Source organism: Dipodomys spectabilis, unplaced genomic scaffold (genome assembly GCF_019054845.1).
Source record: "Dipodomys spectabilis isolate Male_0828 unplaced genomic scaffold, ASM1905484v1 ptg000004l, whole genome shotgun sequence".
In the NCBI taxonomy this organism is placed as follows: Eukaryota; Metazoa; Chordata; class Mammalia; order Rodentia; family Heteromyidae; genus Dipodomys; species Dipodomys spectabilis.
Genome location: NW_024870681.1, coordinates 6,835,069 through 6,851,721, shown reverse-complemented (window position 1 = coordinate 6,851,721; position 16,653 = coordinate 6,835,069). Strand labels below are relative to the sequence as shown.

Here is a 16,653-nt window from a genome sequence, read left to right as displayed (position 1 = left end):
TCAGAGGAAGGGAACCTGTCTTCTGCCCGGAGGACCTGGAAGAGATTCAGGTGCGCTTGTGTTGGGGACACGGATCAGGTGAGCGGAAGGGACTTGAGAGTCCTCGGAGGAAGAAGTGGGATTCTACGTAATGCTGGGCTCCCCGAGGGGGAGTGGTGGTGGCAAGTGTCTTGGCGATGCTGGAAAGTGCTCCATGTCAGGGGGAGTGGGGAAAGAAGTTTGGGGAGACTGGTGGCAGGCAAGCATAGAGGGCACAAAGGTCGAAGTGGGGGTACTGAGACCTCCCCTAGCCGGGGGTGGGGGGGGGTCTCCACCTTACCCAGATCGCGGTGCTCCAGGACACAGTGAGCTATATAGGCCGGATGGCAGTGCAGACACTGGCATTTCTTGCAAAACAGGATCTCGCAGCGCGCGCAGCCCCCGTGGCGCGGCCGCCCCCGCCGCGTCTCCAGCACGCATGGCTCCTCCGGGGGGCTCCGCTTCCTGCTGGCGGGGCCCCCGAGTGCTCAGTGCCCGGGCGCCCCTCCCTCGGAGGAGCGGGAGGCGATGGAAGGACGCGTCTCACCTGTCGGCGGGGGCCGCCAGGCTAGCGAGCAGCGCCAAGGGGCTGAGCCAGCTCCAGAAGCCGAGGTCCGTGCGCCGCTGCAGCGCCGCCTGCTGGGTGCTGGGCTCCTGGCGCAGCGGGCAGTAGGACACCGAGCTGCGCTCGCGGGCCTCGCGCGCCCCCGCCTCGCGCGCCCCGGACCCGCGCGTCCCCGACCCGCGCGCCCCCGCTTCGTCCTGCGAGGCACCCTGCGCGCTAGGCCTCTGCTCCTCCTCCTCCTCCTCCTCCTCCTCTTCCTCCTCCTCCTCTTCCTCCCCCGAACCCTCCAGGTCTTCCTCGCGCTCCGCCTTCCTGGCCCGGGTGTCCGGTTCCTTCTTCCATAAGGGGGTCTTCACACCTGCGGGGCGGGAAGCGGTCAGTGCGGGCCTGCTGTCCCCCAGTGGAGGACCTGGGAGCTCTGATTGCCGCAGGAACCTGATGGGACTTTGGGGGAGGGAGGGGGGGGGGAATGAATCTGACTTTTCCCAGGTTCTTGTACTTCCTAGCTAAGGAATCCTGGCAAGTCTCCTGGCTTCTGCCAAGCTCTTGTTGGTCATCAGTAGAATGGAAAGCAATGCCTACCTCAAGGGTTGTTGAAAGACAGTGTCTGTACCGCGGCCAACCTCAGGCTTGGGGATGCGGGGGAGGGGAGAGAAGGGGGAGACGGTAAGCAATCAACCTGTAGATTGCCAAGGAGGAAACCTGATCTCTGTAGGCTGTTAATAAACATTGATTGTCCTCATTGGTTGTCTTTGTTTTCTAAGGGAGATTTCTTTCCTCAACGTGGGGCAGTCCTGCATGATCATTGGTGGGCAGTCTACAAGTATCTCTGTGTGATTATGTGAAGTTTCCCTTTGGGCAAGTCTAAGCAGAAAAGGGCCTCTGCTACATCCAATCAATTGGGAAAAGGCTGCCCTAGGAGTGAACCAATTAGGAAAAGGAGTCTCTTTCTTCTTCTGTCCAGCAGTAGTAGACCACTGAAGAGGCATTATGAAGTCCAGAGAAGATAAAGATGGGAACTGAGCAGGCAAAGAGATGTGGGTGTGGACATCAAAACTAGGAAGGAGAAAAGAGAGGGCTCATAATCACACAGATTGGTCATTAAGAAAAAGCTCAGATTTTCCTCAGGGACTGCCATGATGATGGGCAGGTTAGTGGAAGCTAGGCCACAAGGCTCTTATCCTAGTCCCCAGACGGCCACTTACCAAGTCTATCCATACTTCCCAAAGCGGACCTGTCCACTTCCTGGTCAGGGACTGGGATGTGAGGGGATGCCGGGAGCCTGTAGAACTTGATGGGGTCTCTAGGGCCTTTGTTGGCTCTTGGGGATTGGGAGGGTGGGGTAGAGGAACATTGGAGGCGGGGCTAGAACTTCAGCTCCTGTAGCATTCCACTCAGAACTGCTACCTTTTCCAGAGCCTCTGAAGTACTCAGAACTCATGTTCTTCTACCTCCACTCTCCCCCACACCACACACACAGCAGGAATGGGGGGGGGGTAGCTTTAAGCCCTCATAGATTGGGTTCAAATCCTAGCTCTACTTACATCATTTACGTTTTTTGACTTTCAGCAATTGTTTTTACAGTTAGGACACTACAGCTGAGAGCTCTTCCTGGATAAAGGCACCAGGAGCCGTCTCCTCAGGTGGCTCCTGAGATCTCCTGCTTTCAGCAGGCACAGCTGCGCCAAGGAGCCCAGATCAGGACTTGCAGGGAGCATCCCATCGAGACACCACCACAAAGTATCCGAGGCCCAGTTGTTCTTCTCGTCTGTCCAGCCTCCTCCTCCTCCTCCCACATCTGTCCAGCAGCCCTTTGCCATTGAGGATGTGCATTTCTTCTTCCTGGGAGCAATTTCAGGGCTTGTGAGACTTTCAGAAAGACAACACTAGCAAAAAGCATGTTGAAAGTATATCTTCTAGCCTCCTAGTGGTCTTCTGTGAGAGCACCCACACAAGCAGAGGATGGTGTCAGACATACATATAGGAGAGCCCTGAGAGAAGGGAGGAACCTACATTGAGAGCAAGTGCAAACTCAGAATGGACAATCTCCATCCAAAAGTGATGGCTTCACATCATTGGCAAGCCCAAGCATTATTTTCTAACTCTTGTAGGTGATGCCAGTTATCAAAAATAAAGCTGGGACCAAGCACCAGTGGTTCACATCTGTAATCCTAGCTACTCAGAAAGTTGAGATCTGAGGATCCCAGTTCAAAGCCAGCCCAGCCAAAAAGTCCCTGAGACTCTTATCTCTAATAAACTATCGAGAAAAAGCCAGAAGTTGGGGCTGGGAAGGTGGCTTAGTGGTAGAGTGTTTGCCTCACACGCATGAGGCCCTGGGTTCGATAAATAGAAAAATCCGTAAGTGGTGCTGTGGCTCAAGTGATAGAACGCAAGCCTTGAGTTGAAGAGCTAAGAGACAGTACCCAGGCCCAGAGTTCAAGCCCCATGACAGACACCAAAAACAAACAAACAAACCCAAAGAAAGAAAAGAGAAAAAGCCAGAAGTGGCACTGTGGTTCAAATGATAGAATGATAGCGTTAAGCAAAAGAAGCTCAGGGACAGAGCCCAGTGCCCAGAATTCAAGCCCCAGGACCAGCATCTTCATCATCACCACCACCACCACCACCATCATCATCATCATCATCATCAAGCTGTGTATAGTGGTTCATGCCTGTAATTTCAGTAGGGAGGCTGAGAGGTGGCTTATGAATTTGAGGCCAGCTCGGTCTATATAGAAAAACCATGTTAATAAATAAATGTAAAACTGCAGAGGGGTTTTTCATATTAAACTTTATTTATTTGTTGGTTGTACTGGAGTTTGAACTCAAGGCTTCACAGGCAAGCACTCTACAATTGTGCTATGCCCTCAGGTATTTCTGCTTTGGTTATTTTTCTAATAGGAGTGTCAGGTTTTTGGTTTTTTGTTTTTCCCAAGGCCCACTTCAAGACATGAACGCTAAGGCTCAGAATCTAGGCCACAGAATGTATCCTTTACAAGTTACTGACAGGCTCCATACAAGTGTGGTAGGGGGAGGAGGAAGGACTCCATTTTATTTGCTCTACTTTTGTCTTCCAAATATTCCTTTCATGCTGTTAACTGACAGCAAACCAACTCAAAGTAGCATAAGAATAAAAGAGTGGGTAGGCCCAATCTCTGTCACTGCTCCATCTGTGTCTTCCTGCTAATTAAGAACTCCTCTGACCTAGTAAAAATGTGAGCATAGAATTTCTCATTTCTTATTCAAAGCCCAGTTCACACTTTTTTCCATCCTTAAATCTTCCAAAAGGAATGATCTTTACCCAACTCCTTTAGAGCTGGCTAGAGGCTTTTTCTAGTTCTCTTTCATTTTTTATGTGTGTTTAAATTCCTGGGGCTGGGATTCAGCACAGTGGTAGAACACTTGCCTAGTATATGCAAGGCCCTGGATTCCATTCCCAGCACTGAAAATAATAATGTTAAAGAGCAATAAATAATAATCCCTAGCCTACACAGAGTGTTTAAAAAGTAAAGATTGCATTTAAATAAAGAAGATTCCCCAAGCAGAGCACTGGTGGCTCACACCTACAATCCCAGCAACTCAAGAGGCGGAGATCAGAGAACCAAGGATCAAGAGATCAAGGTTCAAAGCAAGCCTGGACAGGAAAGTCCATGAGACTCTTAACCACCAATTAACCACCAAAAAGTTGGAAATGGAGCTGGAAGTAGCTCAAGTGGTAGAGTGCCAGGCATGAGCACAAAAGTTAAGGGACAGAGCCCAGCTTGAACATAGTTCAAGACCCCGTACTAGCACACAAAAAGACTCATAAATTCATGTAATTAAGAGTTAATAATCCATAAAAAAGTGAAAATTATTAAGCTGGCACCACTAGCATGCACCTGTAATCTAGCTACTGAGGAGGCTGAAATCTGAGCATCGTGGTTCAAAGCCAGCCCAAGCAGGGAAGTCCATGAAACTCTTATCTCCAATTAACCACCAGAAACTCAGAAGTAGCACTGTGGCTCTAAGTGGTAGAGCAGTCACCTTGAGCAAAAGAGCTCAGGAACAGTGCCCAGGCCCTGACTTCAAGCCCCGCGACAGACAAAACCTAAAAAGAAGAAAGAGAATGAGAAAGAGGAGGAGAATAGTTTCTTCTGTGTGCTCCAGGCCTGCAACCTTGAAATTCTAACCATACAACTGTGAAAAGAGGGGCTGGGAAGGTGGCTCAGTGGTAGACTGCTTGCCTAGCATGCATGAAACCCTGGGTTTGATTCCTCAGTACTATATAAACAGAAAAAGCTGGAAGTGACACTGTGGCTCAGTGGTAGATTGCTAACCTTGAACACAAAGCAGCTCAGAGACAGTGCCCCAGCCCTGAGTTCAAGCCCCAGGACTAGAAAAAGAAAATTGTGAAAAGATCCTACCCTTGTAGCTCTGATTTTTAAAAACCAAAAGAAGGGCTCTATTTAGCTTGAGTCTCATGCTTACCTCCTAGACCAGTAGGTTCCCTAAGAAGGAAACGGAAAGATCAGATGCTTTTTTTTTGTTCTCCTAGTGAGGGTGGAAGGAATACCAATATTTGGCAGGCTACAGTGGCCAAGACAGCCTCTCCACCCAACATATACAACAAATAATCGGCTAGCTTAAATCGTCAACATTGCCAAAGTGGAGACACTCTGTTTAAACCAATCCTGTGAACTCCTTAAGAGTTGCGTCATCATCTCCACCAGTACCTCCTGGCCTGATCTACTCTCTCTTCCTCACACGACAGTAATAGTTTAAGCACTGTCCAACTCCACCCTTGGTCCTGCAGGCCCTCTCCACTCAGCTGCCTGAGTTAGAGCATGTTTCTCTCCTGCTCAACACTCTGTAGTGCATTTGTCACTTCACTCCGGAAGAAACAACAACAAAAACCAACCCAAAGTCTCTGGAGTCACTATAGGGTCCTGTAGGATGGGACCCCTGTGGTTTCTTCGTTTCTCGCCTTTCCTCCCATTGCTATTTTTGGAATGTATCTCACAGCTTTTGCACAAGCTGCTACCTCTGCTGGAGCACTCTCCCCCCCAGGTAGCTAGATGCCAGTGTGCTTCCTCACTTCTTAGGTAGATTTCACATGTCACCTTTTCATAAGGCTTTCCTTGATCACCTCTGTAATCTCCTCCCTACAACTTCTCCTTTGCTCCTTTATTATTTCAGGTTTTTGGGGGTTTTTTTTGGGTCCGGTCATGGGGCCTGAACTCTGGGCCTGGGCGCTGTCCCTCAGCTCTTCAGCTCAAGGCTAGCGCTCTACCACTTGAGCCACAGCGCCACTTCCGGCTTTTTTCTTTTTGCTTATGTGGTGCTGAGGAATGGAACCCAGGGCCTCAGGCATGCAAGGCAAGCGCTCTACCACTGAGCCACCTTCCCAGCCCCTATTTCAGTTTTTTTTAAATAATTGTTATTAAACTCTGTTTTTTTTTTTTTTTAAACCAGTATTTGGTTTACTACCACAGATTTATCTTGCTGTTTGTTTGTTGTGGTACTGGGATTTTGAACTTGGGGCCTTGCACTTGGCCAGGCAGGTGCTCTATCGTTTGAGTCATATACCAAGCCCTTTTTGTTTTAGTTGTTTTTATTGATAAGTCTCACATTTATGCCTAGACTAGTCTGGTCCATCATCTTCCTATTTATACTTCCCATCTGGTTGGCATGCTTCACCACATCTGTCTGTCATTGGTTGAAATGGGATCTTGTGAATGTTTTGTCTGGGCTGGCCTCTAACCATGATCTTCTAAATTTCTGCTTCTTTAGAAACTGGAATGATAGGTGTGAAGGACAACACTTGGTTGAATTGGATTTATTTTTTTCAAGAGTCTTTGCTATGGAACCCAGGTTGACCTTGAAATTTTGATCTTCCTGGTCTCAGCCTCTCAAGTGCTGAGATTCTAGGCATGTACCACCATTCCCAGCCAGATTTATCTGTTGTTCTTTCACCACCCAGTAACATATTAGTAGCCTCCAACAGTCCAAGGGCCTGTTTATTGCTCTATCCTTAGATCCATAATAAGGCCTGACAGAGTAGGTGCTCAAGAAATCTTTGCTGAGTGAACAGCCTGCTGTGGCCATAGGGGTGAGGTGCTCTGATTGACAAATCTGTTCCTGAAGGATCACATGGTTAGAGCAGAGATGGGGCAGGTTCTGCAGAAGATGTGGCACACAGTGCTGCTCAGAGAATCATTGAGAGTTATGGCCTACCCATATCAGTGCCTGAGTGTTCTGCTGCTCTGCTGTTTTACATACATTATTCTTTTATTCCTCCCAGCACCCTAGAGAGGCAGACATTTTACAGTCAGGCATGCTGGGTAGTGTGGTAGTGTATGCAGCTCATGTAGGGATTTAGGTTGAAACGCCTCTGTGTGTGTGTGTGTGTGTGTGTGTGTGTGTGTGTTAATACCTCTTCGCCAGTGCTCTCTGAATCCTGAGAAAGCACAATAGCCCCTGCTTTTCTCCCTCTCTCTTCAACTCCCCCCCAAACCCCACACACACACTAGGTTAGCTAGGTGAGAGAGGTCAGCCCCAGACTTGCTGCCCTGCTTCCTAGGCTCCAGCGCTCACTTCAGGCAGCCAGCCTGCCTGAAGGGTTAACAAGGAGTGTTTGTAGCAGCCTCTGTCTCCAAGGAGAGGAAGGAAAGCAGAGCAGGGAGGGCACAGCCCTGCCAGGTTCCCTGACTAGTGGCAGTATAGCAGTGACCAGTCAGAGACAGCAGCTTGACCTGTCCAGCCCTGGGGGAGAGAGGAGTGTCCTTAACTTCCACCCACCCTGGGAGATTCTGAACTCTCTGTGGACTGGTTAGCCTAGAGTGAGGTTGCTGCAAGGGCCACCAAACAGGGAAAGTTCTGGCAGGGACTGAGGAATGTGGGGGGATGGAGGCAGGGCCTGGCCTGGAGGCTGGAGCCAGAAGCAAGTAGAGACAAAGCCAGAAGTCCTGGGAGCTCTGAAGATAGAAGGGGACCCTTGATTTGGGGAGAATTGGGGAGTGAAGAGTGAGGTGTGAGACTGGGGACACTCACCCCCCCCCTCTGCTGAGGTTCCAGCAATGTCCCAGCGCAGGGGACTCAGGAGGAGACCCAGCACACCGGTGGCTCCGGTACGCAGCATCCGGCCCTTCAAATCCAGCGAGCAGTACCTGGAAGCCATGAAGGAAGACCTGGCGGAGTGGCTGCGGGATCTCTACGGGCTGAACATTGACGCAGCCAACTTCCTGCAGGTGCTGGAGACAGGCCTGGTACTGTGCCGGCATGCCAACACCGTCACCGAGGCTGCCCTGGCTTTCTTGGCAGAGGCACCTGCTAGGGCCCAAAGGATTCCTGTGCCCCGGACTGGGGTTTCCTGTAATGGGGCTGCCCAACCAGGTAGCTTCCAGGCCAGGGACAATGTGTCCAACTTCATCCAGTGGTGTCGCAAGGAGATGGGAATTCAAGGTAATCCCCCATATGCCCAACTCTTCTCTCTGAGGCTCAGGCCAGAACTGGGGGTGGGGGGAGGGATCAAGAGCCTGGGTGCTTCTTCTAGATTTGCCTTGGGGTAGTTCATTTCCTTTCATGTCTCATTTCCCCCACTCCTAGTAAATACATAGGGATGATAGATCAGTGGATGTGACCTCTGTATGACCCATATATGAAGCACCTCTTCTGTGCTGAGCACTACTGTGGGCATAAAGTACAGAAGACCTGAAACTGGGTACCCAAGTAACAGACCCCCCCCAACACACACACACACACACACACACACACACACACACACACACACTCACTCAAAATCCAGGTGTGAGTGGGGAGGGGGCAGACCTGTTGATGTAGGGGTGGGAGTTAGGAAAGGATTTGTGGAGGGAGGAGAGGACCATAAGGTGTAAACAGAAGTCTAGGGAAGGTTATTCTAGGGAAGGGCAGAGTGGGGACAAGCATTGAGTGTAGATGCCTGGGAGAGCTGAGATTGGGAGGATGCAGGGCTGGGTAGGGGTGGGGTGGGGGAAGAATTCAGGACACAAAGGCAGGAGGGACAATGGTAGGGACAGGCCCAGTCAAGCCGAGACTTGTAGGACTTAGGGGAGGGACATGACAGGATTCCTCATCTCACTGGCCTGAGACCCAGGAGAGACATTTTGTCATCCCTAGGCCAAAGATTGGTGTGTGAATGAGACAGGAAGGGCCAGCCTCTCGGGCTGCTGGCTGGGTGACAGGGCAGTACAGAGCAAGACTGGAGGGTTCAGAAGAGCTAGTGTTTAGGCTGAGTAGTTCTGTGATAGAGCATGTACTTAAATGTGCCATGGCTTTGGGTTCCATCCCAGCACTGCAAAATAATAATGATAATAATAATAATAATTTAAAGTTGGGGTTTGATAGAGCACTTCCCCATAGTAGACATCACTACAAATGCTAACAGAGGATAGCTTATCTAGTCCTCATAACAGGCCGTGAAACAGGCCGAGTCTCAGCTCCACAGAAGACTAGCTCAAGGTCACACAGTGGCAGCTCCACAGAAGACTAGCTCAAGGTCACACAGTGGCAGCTCCACAGAAGACTAGCTCAAGGTCACACAGTGGCAGCTCCACAGAAGACTAGCTCAAGGTCACACAGTGGCAGGCCAGTCAGGGACAGGGTGTCCTGAGCTTGTACTCAGCTCTGCCTGGTTACACCCGAGCTAGGATTATGGATGAGGTAGGAAGTGGAAAGTGGACCAAACAGTTTCCAAGTTCCTGGTCCATCCTGGTGGTCTGAGGGGTTGGAGGAAAGGCTACATGGAATGGGCCCTTTACCCTGATTTCCCCTGGCTCCCACCTAGATCTTTTACACCACCTCTTCTCACCCCAGCCTCTCCTGCCAGCTTCTGCCCACTCCCCCCAGCGCCTGAAGCAGGCTGCTCAGACACCCTCTTAGGAGTCTTCTCCACCCCAAGATCCTGAGACCCTCACGTCTGCACCCATGTCTGGGACGGTGCCCTGGGCTTCCTTAGGTGGTAAGCAGGGATTTCACTCACGCTGCCTGCGCACCCCCCCTCCCCCGCCCCCCTGCATCCCACCCCAAGAGGTGCTGATGTTCGAGACGGAGGACTTGGTGCGGCGCAAGAACGTGAAGAATGTGGTGCTGTGTCTGCTGGAGCTCGGCCGCCGGGCCTGGCGCTTCGGCGTGGCGGCACCCACCCTGGTGCAGCTGGAGGAGGAGATTGAGGAGGAGCTGAGGCAGGAGCTGGCCCTGCCCCCGCCTGACCCCCCACCGCCCGCGCCCCCCAAGCGCCGGCCTTGCCACTTCCGCAACCTGGATCAGATGGTGAGGGAGCCCTGCACGCACCCCTGCATCTGCACCCACCTCTCTCCCTGTGCCTTTCCTACTCCAGCCTCACTCTGGGGCACCATCTCTCCACCGTGTGGCTGAGAGTAGTCAACTTCCACCAGAGCCCCCATTCCAACCATGTGGGCAGGGGTCATACTCCTTACTAGGTTTTGAGCTCCATAACTTGTTTGGCAGGGGCTCTACGACTTGAACCATACCCATATCCCAACTCAAGATTCAAATACTGGTAGGGACAGGAATAACATCCACCTGTTACATGTGCCAGCCCAGGCAATTTGAATGGTTAGCTCTGTGGGAAAGGGGTCCTCCACAGGAGGTAGCTCTTTTTGTGAAGAATCCCTTTTCTCTACAGGAGGAAATAGAGTTTAGGGATATTTTTTGTTTTGTTTTTGTTTTTGCCAGTCCTGTGGCTTGAGCTCAGGGCCTGGGCACTGTCCCTGAACTTCTCTTTTACTTAAAGCTAGTACTCTACCACTTGAGTCACAGCGCCACTTGCAGCCTTTTCTGTTTATGTGGCACTGAGGAATTGAACCCAGGGCTTCATGCATGCTAGGCAAGCATTCTACCACTAAGCCACATTCCCAGTTCAGATATTTCTTTTCCTTTCCTTCCCTGTGTCTCCCCCCACCCCCCACCCGCTGCCACAGAAGCAGGGCATTACATGAGCCAGCAGCACTTGGCTTCTTCAGGGAGGTCTTAACTAAAGGTCTATGATGCAGAGGACATGGGACTCTGATCCAAGCTCATCAGACTGCATATCCCACTTCCTCATGGCCCCTGTTAGCTGAGCTTTGAGGGCTTTGGGCCATAGATATTGCTACAGGTCTGGTCTTCATGGGTCTTTACTTGCTCCTCAGCCCCTTGCAGCAAGCTGGGGAATAGGGGATTATCTCTAAAGGCAGGTGGGATCCCATCTAGCTTGATGCAGCATGATGGGGAGACATGGGTGTCCAGGTGGAGGAAGGTTCAGCCCTGTGATCCTTGCCCACAGGTGCAGAGTCTTGTGAGCCGCTGCACATGCCCAGTGCAGTTCTCCATGGTCAAGGTATCTGAGGGGAAGTACCGAGTGGGGGACTCCAACACCCTCATCTTCATCCGGGTAAGTCTGATCTGGAGACTGAGGGGCCTCCATTCTCCTGAGGGGCCTCAGCAGAATGCCCAGCTCCCGTGGAAGCCTGGGGGCTAAGGACAAGGTCAGAAAGTCACCATATATCCCAAGACCTTTGCCCTTGGAACTGTTTATCTCTCTAGGAAATTCCTGGCAAATGTGACAAGCTTATGCCATCCTCCCATTGGGGATACCAGAACCACCACCCTCCATCGCTTCCACCATAGCCCCCCCCCCAGGCAGAAGCAGGGCATGAAGAGGGTACCTCATTTTCCCATTCTACTCCACTCCACCCACATGCTAGGTCACAGCAAGGGACCTGGGAACCTGGGTTTGTGTTCAGTGTGTAGCCCCAGCCACAGACTCGAGTCCACTCCTCACACCTGTTCAGTGCATTCTGCACAGTAAGCAGCAGTGCAGGACACTCAGCTATACCTAGCTACAGCACCTCACTAGACATAGACTGTGCCCAAGATACAGCCAGCAGCTCAGACAGCACTGCCAAGACCTTTACTTTGTTGGTTGGTCATGGGGCTGAACTCAAGGCCTGGGCACTGACCCTGAGCTCTTTTACTCTAGGCTACCACTTTGATCCACAGTGCCACTTCCTGTTTTCTGGTGATTAATTGGAGATAAGAGTCTCATAAACCAGGGATGGGAAGGTGACTCACTTGCCTTGCATGCCTGAGGCCCTGGGTTCGATTCCTCAGCACCACATAAGCAAAAAGAAAAAAGCCGGAAGTGGCGCTGTGGCTTAAGTGGTAGAGCACTAGCCTTGAGCTGAAGAGCTGAGGGACAGCACCCAGGCCCAGAGTTCAGGCCCCACGACCGGACCCCCCCCCCCAAAAAAGAGTCTCATAAACCTTTCTGCATCAGGCTGGCATTGAACAGCCATCCTCAGATCTTAGCCTCTTGAGTAGATAGGATTGCTGGCATGAGCTACTGGCACCCAGCTCCCTTCGCTCTTTTGCTCAAAGCTGGCACTTTACCACTTGAACCACCACTCCACTTTCAGTTTTTTAGTGGTTAATTGGAGATAAGAGTCTCACGGACTTTTCTGCCAGAGCTGGCTTCAAACTGGGATCCTCAGATCTCAGCCTCATTAGTAACTAGGATTACAGGCATGAGCCACCAGTGCCTAGCTAGCTAAGACCTTTTTCTTGGGCACAGGGAGTACCCGGGAGCAGGCAGCAACTCGAGCCCTCACCAGACCTTGAGGTAACAGCCTGGTGATGGATAGGGGCAAGGAACTGTTATCCCATTTTGAGGATGTGGCAGCCTGGAAGGACTCTGTGATCTGCCCCATCATTGAGTGGAGTAGGACCCCCACAAGTGGCTCCCTGACAGCCCACAGTTAATGCTAGAAACATTCAGACCCCACATAAGTCTGTAAGATAAAAGAAGACACAGACCCCTCTGCCCTGACAGGAGAGAAGAGAGTCTCTCTATACTCAATGCGTGTGATCGCTGGTGCAGCAGGAGGGCAACGTCCTGCTTCTCACTTTGCTTCCCACCTTTGACAACTAGTGTTAACTGGTACCAGTCATGAAGCTGGTGCCAGACTAGACTGCAAACTATATCCGCTCCTGGCCACATGTGTGTAGGAAGGATCTATGGGTATATGAGTATATAGATGGGTGTATCCCTGAGTGTGTGCCAGAAACCTTCCAGCTGGTCCGAGGAGTAAGATGCCCTCCATGGTGTCCTCAACCTCACCCTTGCCCCCCCAGATCCTGCGGGACCATGTGATGGTGCGTGTGGGGGGCGGCTGGGACACGCTGGGCCATTATCTGGACAAACATGACCCCTGCCGGTGCACGTCCCTCTGTGAGTTCCCTGAGAACACTCCCCTGGTGGGGCTGGTTGGAGAGGAATAGCTATGGGTTGGGAGGCCAGCAATGGAGGGGGGAGGCAGATGAGATCTCGGGCTTGAGCTTGTGCTGGAGGGTTGGGGAAGACACTAGCTGGGCAGTCATGGCACAGTACTGCATACAGCCACTAGGTGGTGTGCAGCACACCCAGAATCAGGCTTGGGTCAGGGTAATCTCTGAAGAGCTAATGTCTGGCTTTGGGATCATCTGTGGTGTGTGACTTTTAAGGTATTTAATCTCCAGCAGCCTTTCACACCATCCCAAAGGGGCACAGAATCTAACTAAAAGCTGTGGATGTGCACTACAGATACAACTTCAAGCGAGCCCAATAGCTGACTGCATTGCATCTCCTAAAACTCCTCAACAGGGAAACTGGTGGTGCTGCTGTGGGCCCTCCGGTCTCTAAAGCAGGGTGAGGGAAATGTGGACATCTGAGGAGAGGAACAGCAGGTCCTAGCAGTGGGAATTGAACCCCTCCCTTTTTTCCTTTCTCTTGGGAACTATATTGGTAGCGCACAAACCGGGAAGATTCCTGAAGCCCCAGACTGTACCAGTTCAGCATGAAGTGAGAGTTGAAGATGGCCCCTCACAGCCTCAGCCCGTGATGACCATCAGCCGCTCACAGAGCCCTCTGCCTCCAGTGGACTGGAAGACATATACCTCTTCAGTCCGGAAATTCAGGCTCTCTCCTCACTCCTCCCCCAGACCCTATGGTGAAGAGACAGCAGCAGCCCTGAGAGAGATGGCGCCATTCCTAAGGTACAGGAGAGGGACAAGGAAGGGTTTCTTTCTCCTTTACAGTGCATCTTCTCAGGGGTCTCTCCACTCCGAGATAAATGGAGCAATGCCCCTACTCCAACAAGACCTCAGGATTGCCAGGTGTGGTATCACATACCTGTAAATCCCAGCTAGTAGGGAGACTGAGGCAGAAGACTCTCAAGAAAGAGGCCAACCTGTGCAATGTAAGGAGACTGTAGCTCAATTTCAAGAAGAGAGCTAGAGATGTCGCTCACTGGTAACGTGATTACCTAGATGTGCTAGGCCCTGTGGTTTAATCCCCAGTACTGCAAAAAGAAAACAAAATGAAAGAAAACAATGGCTGGAGGCATGACTCAAGCAGTAGAGTGTCTGTGTAGCAAGCAGGAGGACCTGAGTTCAAACTCCATACCGCACACATACAATGTAGAATCTTCCATTGTTCAGAACCAAAAAAAAAAAAAATCACTCAGTTCTTTTGAGTCATCTACTTACCTTATTTGATTCTCCCATTTCATTTACAAAAAGGAGACAGAAGCCCAGAAAGGCAATGGACATACCACAGGTCCTTCTGGTAGACATAACACTGAGATCTACCCCTAAGAAGGGTGACCACCAGTTGTCAGATCTCTGGTCTGGAATGATATGAAATCACCCCAAGCCAGGCCTAGGTTGCCTTCTCTCTGCTGCTCTAAGAACAAGGGAGGGAGCACAGACTGAAGCAGCCATACAGCTGTGTTCCCAAGTCCCTGCTGGCCTCGAGTTTCCCTTTCAGCCTATGATTCTTCTTTTCAGGTCCCAGGAAAGGCTGCTCAGCCCATCTTGGAGGCAGCCATCAGGTGGGGGAAGCCTACCCATTCCTCAGTCCTCACCTACCCATAGGGACCAAGAGTCACAGGATGCCCTTGTAGGAAGGAAAGAGGAAAAATACTCTGGTCAACTTCCCAGAGGAAGGACTCCTACATCTTGGGTTCATGAGAAGACAGAGGGCCTGGGAATCCATGCCAGGGCCCCTACTCCCCAGAGACCTCAAGCTCCTGATGCCACCACCAAAGTGACATCACGGAGGGGACCATCTCCTCTGCATCATTCCTCAAGCCCAGCCAACCCTCCAGGCCCTGGGCTGCCACACCAGGGTGCTTCCCCCCAGCTCAAGGAGCCAGCATCTGTCCCCTCTCCATCCCCTGTCAAAGGGTTCACCAAGATTCCAATCCGGCTATCCCCTGCCTGTCCTGTCACCCCAGGAAGAAGCTGTCCAGGTGCTGCAAATGGAGGTCCTGTGGCAGAAGTGGGGAGGAACCCCAACTCACCAAAGACTGTCACTGGGGACCTTGCCAGGTCCAGACATGGAAGCTGCTCTGTGGAAGTGAGGCAAGGGGACCAGCAGCCAGACGACCCAGTCACTGCAGAGGCCATAGCACCCTGGGGCACTGGCCCACAGGAGCGGGAAAGGCAGCATACCCCCTTGTCCCTTGGTAGGACTGGGAAGCAATCTGTCTACCAGAGACTGGAAGAGCTTGTGGCCAACATGGAGCTGCTGGAAGTAGGGGGTGCCTGTCCCCAGGCCACAGGATCATCAGTCATCCCTCGAAGTGGGGTATACGTCCCCAGCCTGAGTGGGCGGTGGCCTGCACCTGGTGGTCCTTATGACAAAGTCATCCAAGAACTAGCTCAAGGCCCCCCACCCCTCCTTAAAGTGGACCTTGGATCCTGGAAGGTCACCCCTACAGGCTCCCCTAAGCCAGCTGTTACTGGAGGCCCAGGAAGCACAAAAGGGAAGCTGGGAGCCAGAGAGAGTAAGCCAAAGGAAAAGGCAAGCCTGAGTGAGGAGGACACCAAGATGAGCCATGTCTTGCCTCCTGGAGGGCAGGAGTGTTCCACCCCTACCGTATCTTCCAGCCAGGAGGCCCCCAGACCTTCACTCTCAGAGTCTCATTCTGATAAAGCTAAGGCATACCTAGGCAAGGGCAAGAGAACACTCCGGAAGCCCCAGAGAGTCCCGTCCATCTATAAGCTGAAGCTGAGGCCCAGGATCCGGCCCCGGAAGGATCACAGACCTGAGAAGCAGCCTTCACGAATCCCCAAGCCACTGGCCTATCTCTGTCTGGGTTCAGCAGGGGCACTGCACAGGAGCAGACTGTTGAAAACCAGAGTGGGGATCAAGGAAGGGAGGGCAAGCCAGGCAGACAGAGGTTCTGCAAGTGAAAATGCGGAGGAGGAAAAGGAAAAGAAAGAGCAGGCCCACCCACTGGAGAGCAGCCCCCAGCCTTTGGAGGGCCAGGGCTCTCGGCAGCTGGCTCCAGCCCCACCTCCACCTGAGGAGGAATCCTGGGTCTGAGGAACTTGTGGCGGGGGGGGGGGGTCGGGGGTGGGGAGGAAGGAAGCAAAAAGGAACACATGTATGCAAGAACAGAAGAGCTATTTGCTCACTTCAACATAGGCCTTGGCCAGGCAGGAGTCAGAAGGCATCACAGACCACACAGTCTGTGATGTGTGATAATGCAGTCTGTAATGCTAGCACTCAAGAGGCAGAGGCAGAAGGATCAAGAATTGGAAGCCACTCTGGGCTACCTAATGAAACCCTGTCCAGTGTGTGTGTGTGTGTGGTGGGGGGGGGGGGGGTTGAGAAGGAAAAGGAGAGAGGGGGAAAGGGAGAAGGAAGGATGATAGGAGAGAGGGAGGAAGGAGTTAAGAGGGAAAGAAAGAGAGAAGGAGGAGGGGCAGCTGAATCTGTTTAGTTGAGGAAAAACACACTGCAATTCCAGCATTAGGCCAGAGGGTGTAGGCATCCCTCTATCTTATCATGCTCCTCCAGAAAAGGTCCCCAAACTCCTGACCTGGCCATTTCCACCTGTCTCCACATTTTTAAGTTATTAAACACATGTGGGTCTTCCTTAAGCCCCACGCTTCTCGAATCTCTCACAGTAGAGCTGTGGAGGTAGAGGAAGGAGAAGCTTCAAGTGCTATCCCCACTGGAGAGCATGGGGACAGATGGAAGGAGTCTGTGATGAAGGGGGTTTCCTCTT

General features: G+C 51.9%; 2 protein-coding genes across 2 annotated transcripts; one reads left to right on the top strand and one right to left on the bottom strand.

The window, feature by feature from the left end:
- Nucleotides 1–16: 16 nt before the first annotated feature.
- CUNH17orf50 (chromosome unknown C17orf50 homolog) lies at nt 17–2,403 on the bottom strand. Its single transcript, XM_042694456.1, has 4 exons — nt 2,180–2,403; nt 1,511–1,639; nt 566–1,027; nt 17–483 (listed from the first exon to the last, which is right to left on the bottom strand). Exons 1-4 carry the CDS (start codon nt 2,401–2,403, stop codon nt 75–77), a joined length of 1,224 nt encoding a protein of 407 aa, XP_042550390.1. The 3' UTR covers nt 17–74.
- Nucleotides 2,404–7,638: 5,235 nt separating this feature from the next.
- On the top strand, nt 7,639–15,965 carry Gas2l2 (growth arrest specific 2 like 2). The gene is made up of 6 exons (XM_042694430.1): nt 7,639–8,023; nt 9,627–9,868; nt 10,884–10,991; nt 12,731–12,827; nt 13,384–13,630; nt 14,423–15,965. The coding sequence occupies exons 1-6, from the start codon at nt 7,639–7,641 to the stop codon at nt 15,963–15,965; spliced, it is 2,622 nt and encodes an 873-aa protein (XP_042550364.1).
- The last annotated feature ends 688 nt before the right edge of the window (nt 15,966–16,653 follow it).

Coding starts and splice junctions, on each gene's coding strand:
- Gas2l2 (XM_042694430.1), top strand. CDS start 7,639: ATGTCCCAGCGCAGGGGACTCAGGAGGAGACCCAGCACACCGGTGGCT. Junction 8,024..9,626: donor CAAGGAGATGGGAATTCAAG/GTAATCCCCCAT, acceptor TCCCACCCCAAG/AGGTGCTGATGTTCGAGACG. Junction 10,992..12,730: donor ACACCCTCATCTTCATCCGG/GTAAGTCTGATC, acceptor TTGCCCCCCCAG/ATCCTGCGGGACCATGTGAT.
- CUNH17orf50 (XM_042694456.1), bottom strand. CDS start 2,403: ATGGCAAAGGGCTGCTGGACAGATGTGGGAGGAGGAGGAGGAGGCTGG. Junction 1,640..2,179: donor TCCAGGAAGAGCTCTCAGCT/GTAGTGTCCTAA, acceptor TCTCCTTCCTAG/TTTTGATGTCCACACCCACA. Junction 1,028..1,510: donor GAGACTCCTTTTCCTAATTG/GTTCACTCCTAG, acceptor CCTCCCCCAAAG/TCCCATCAGGTTCCTGCGGC.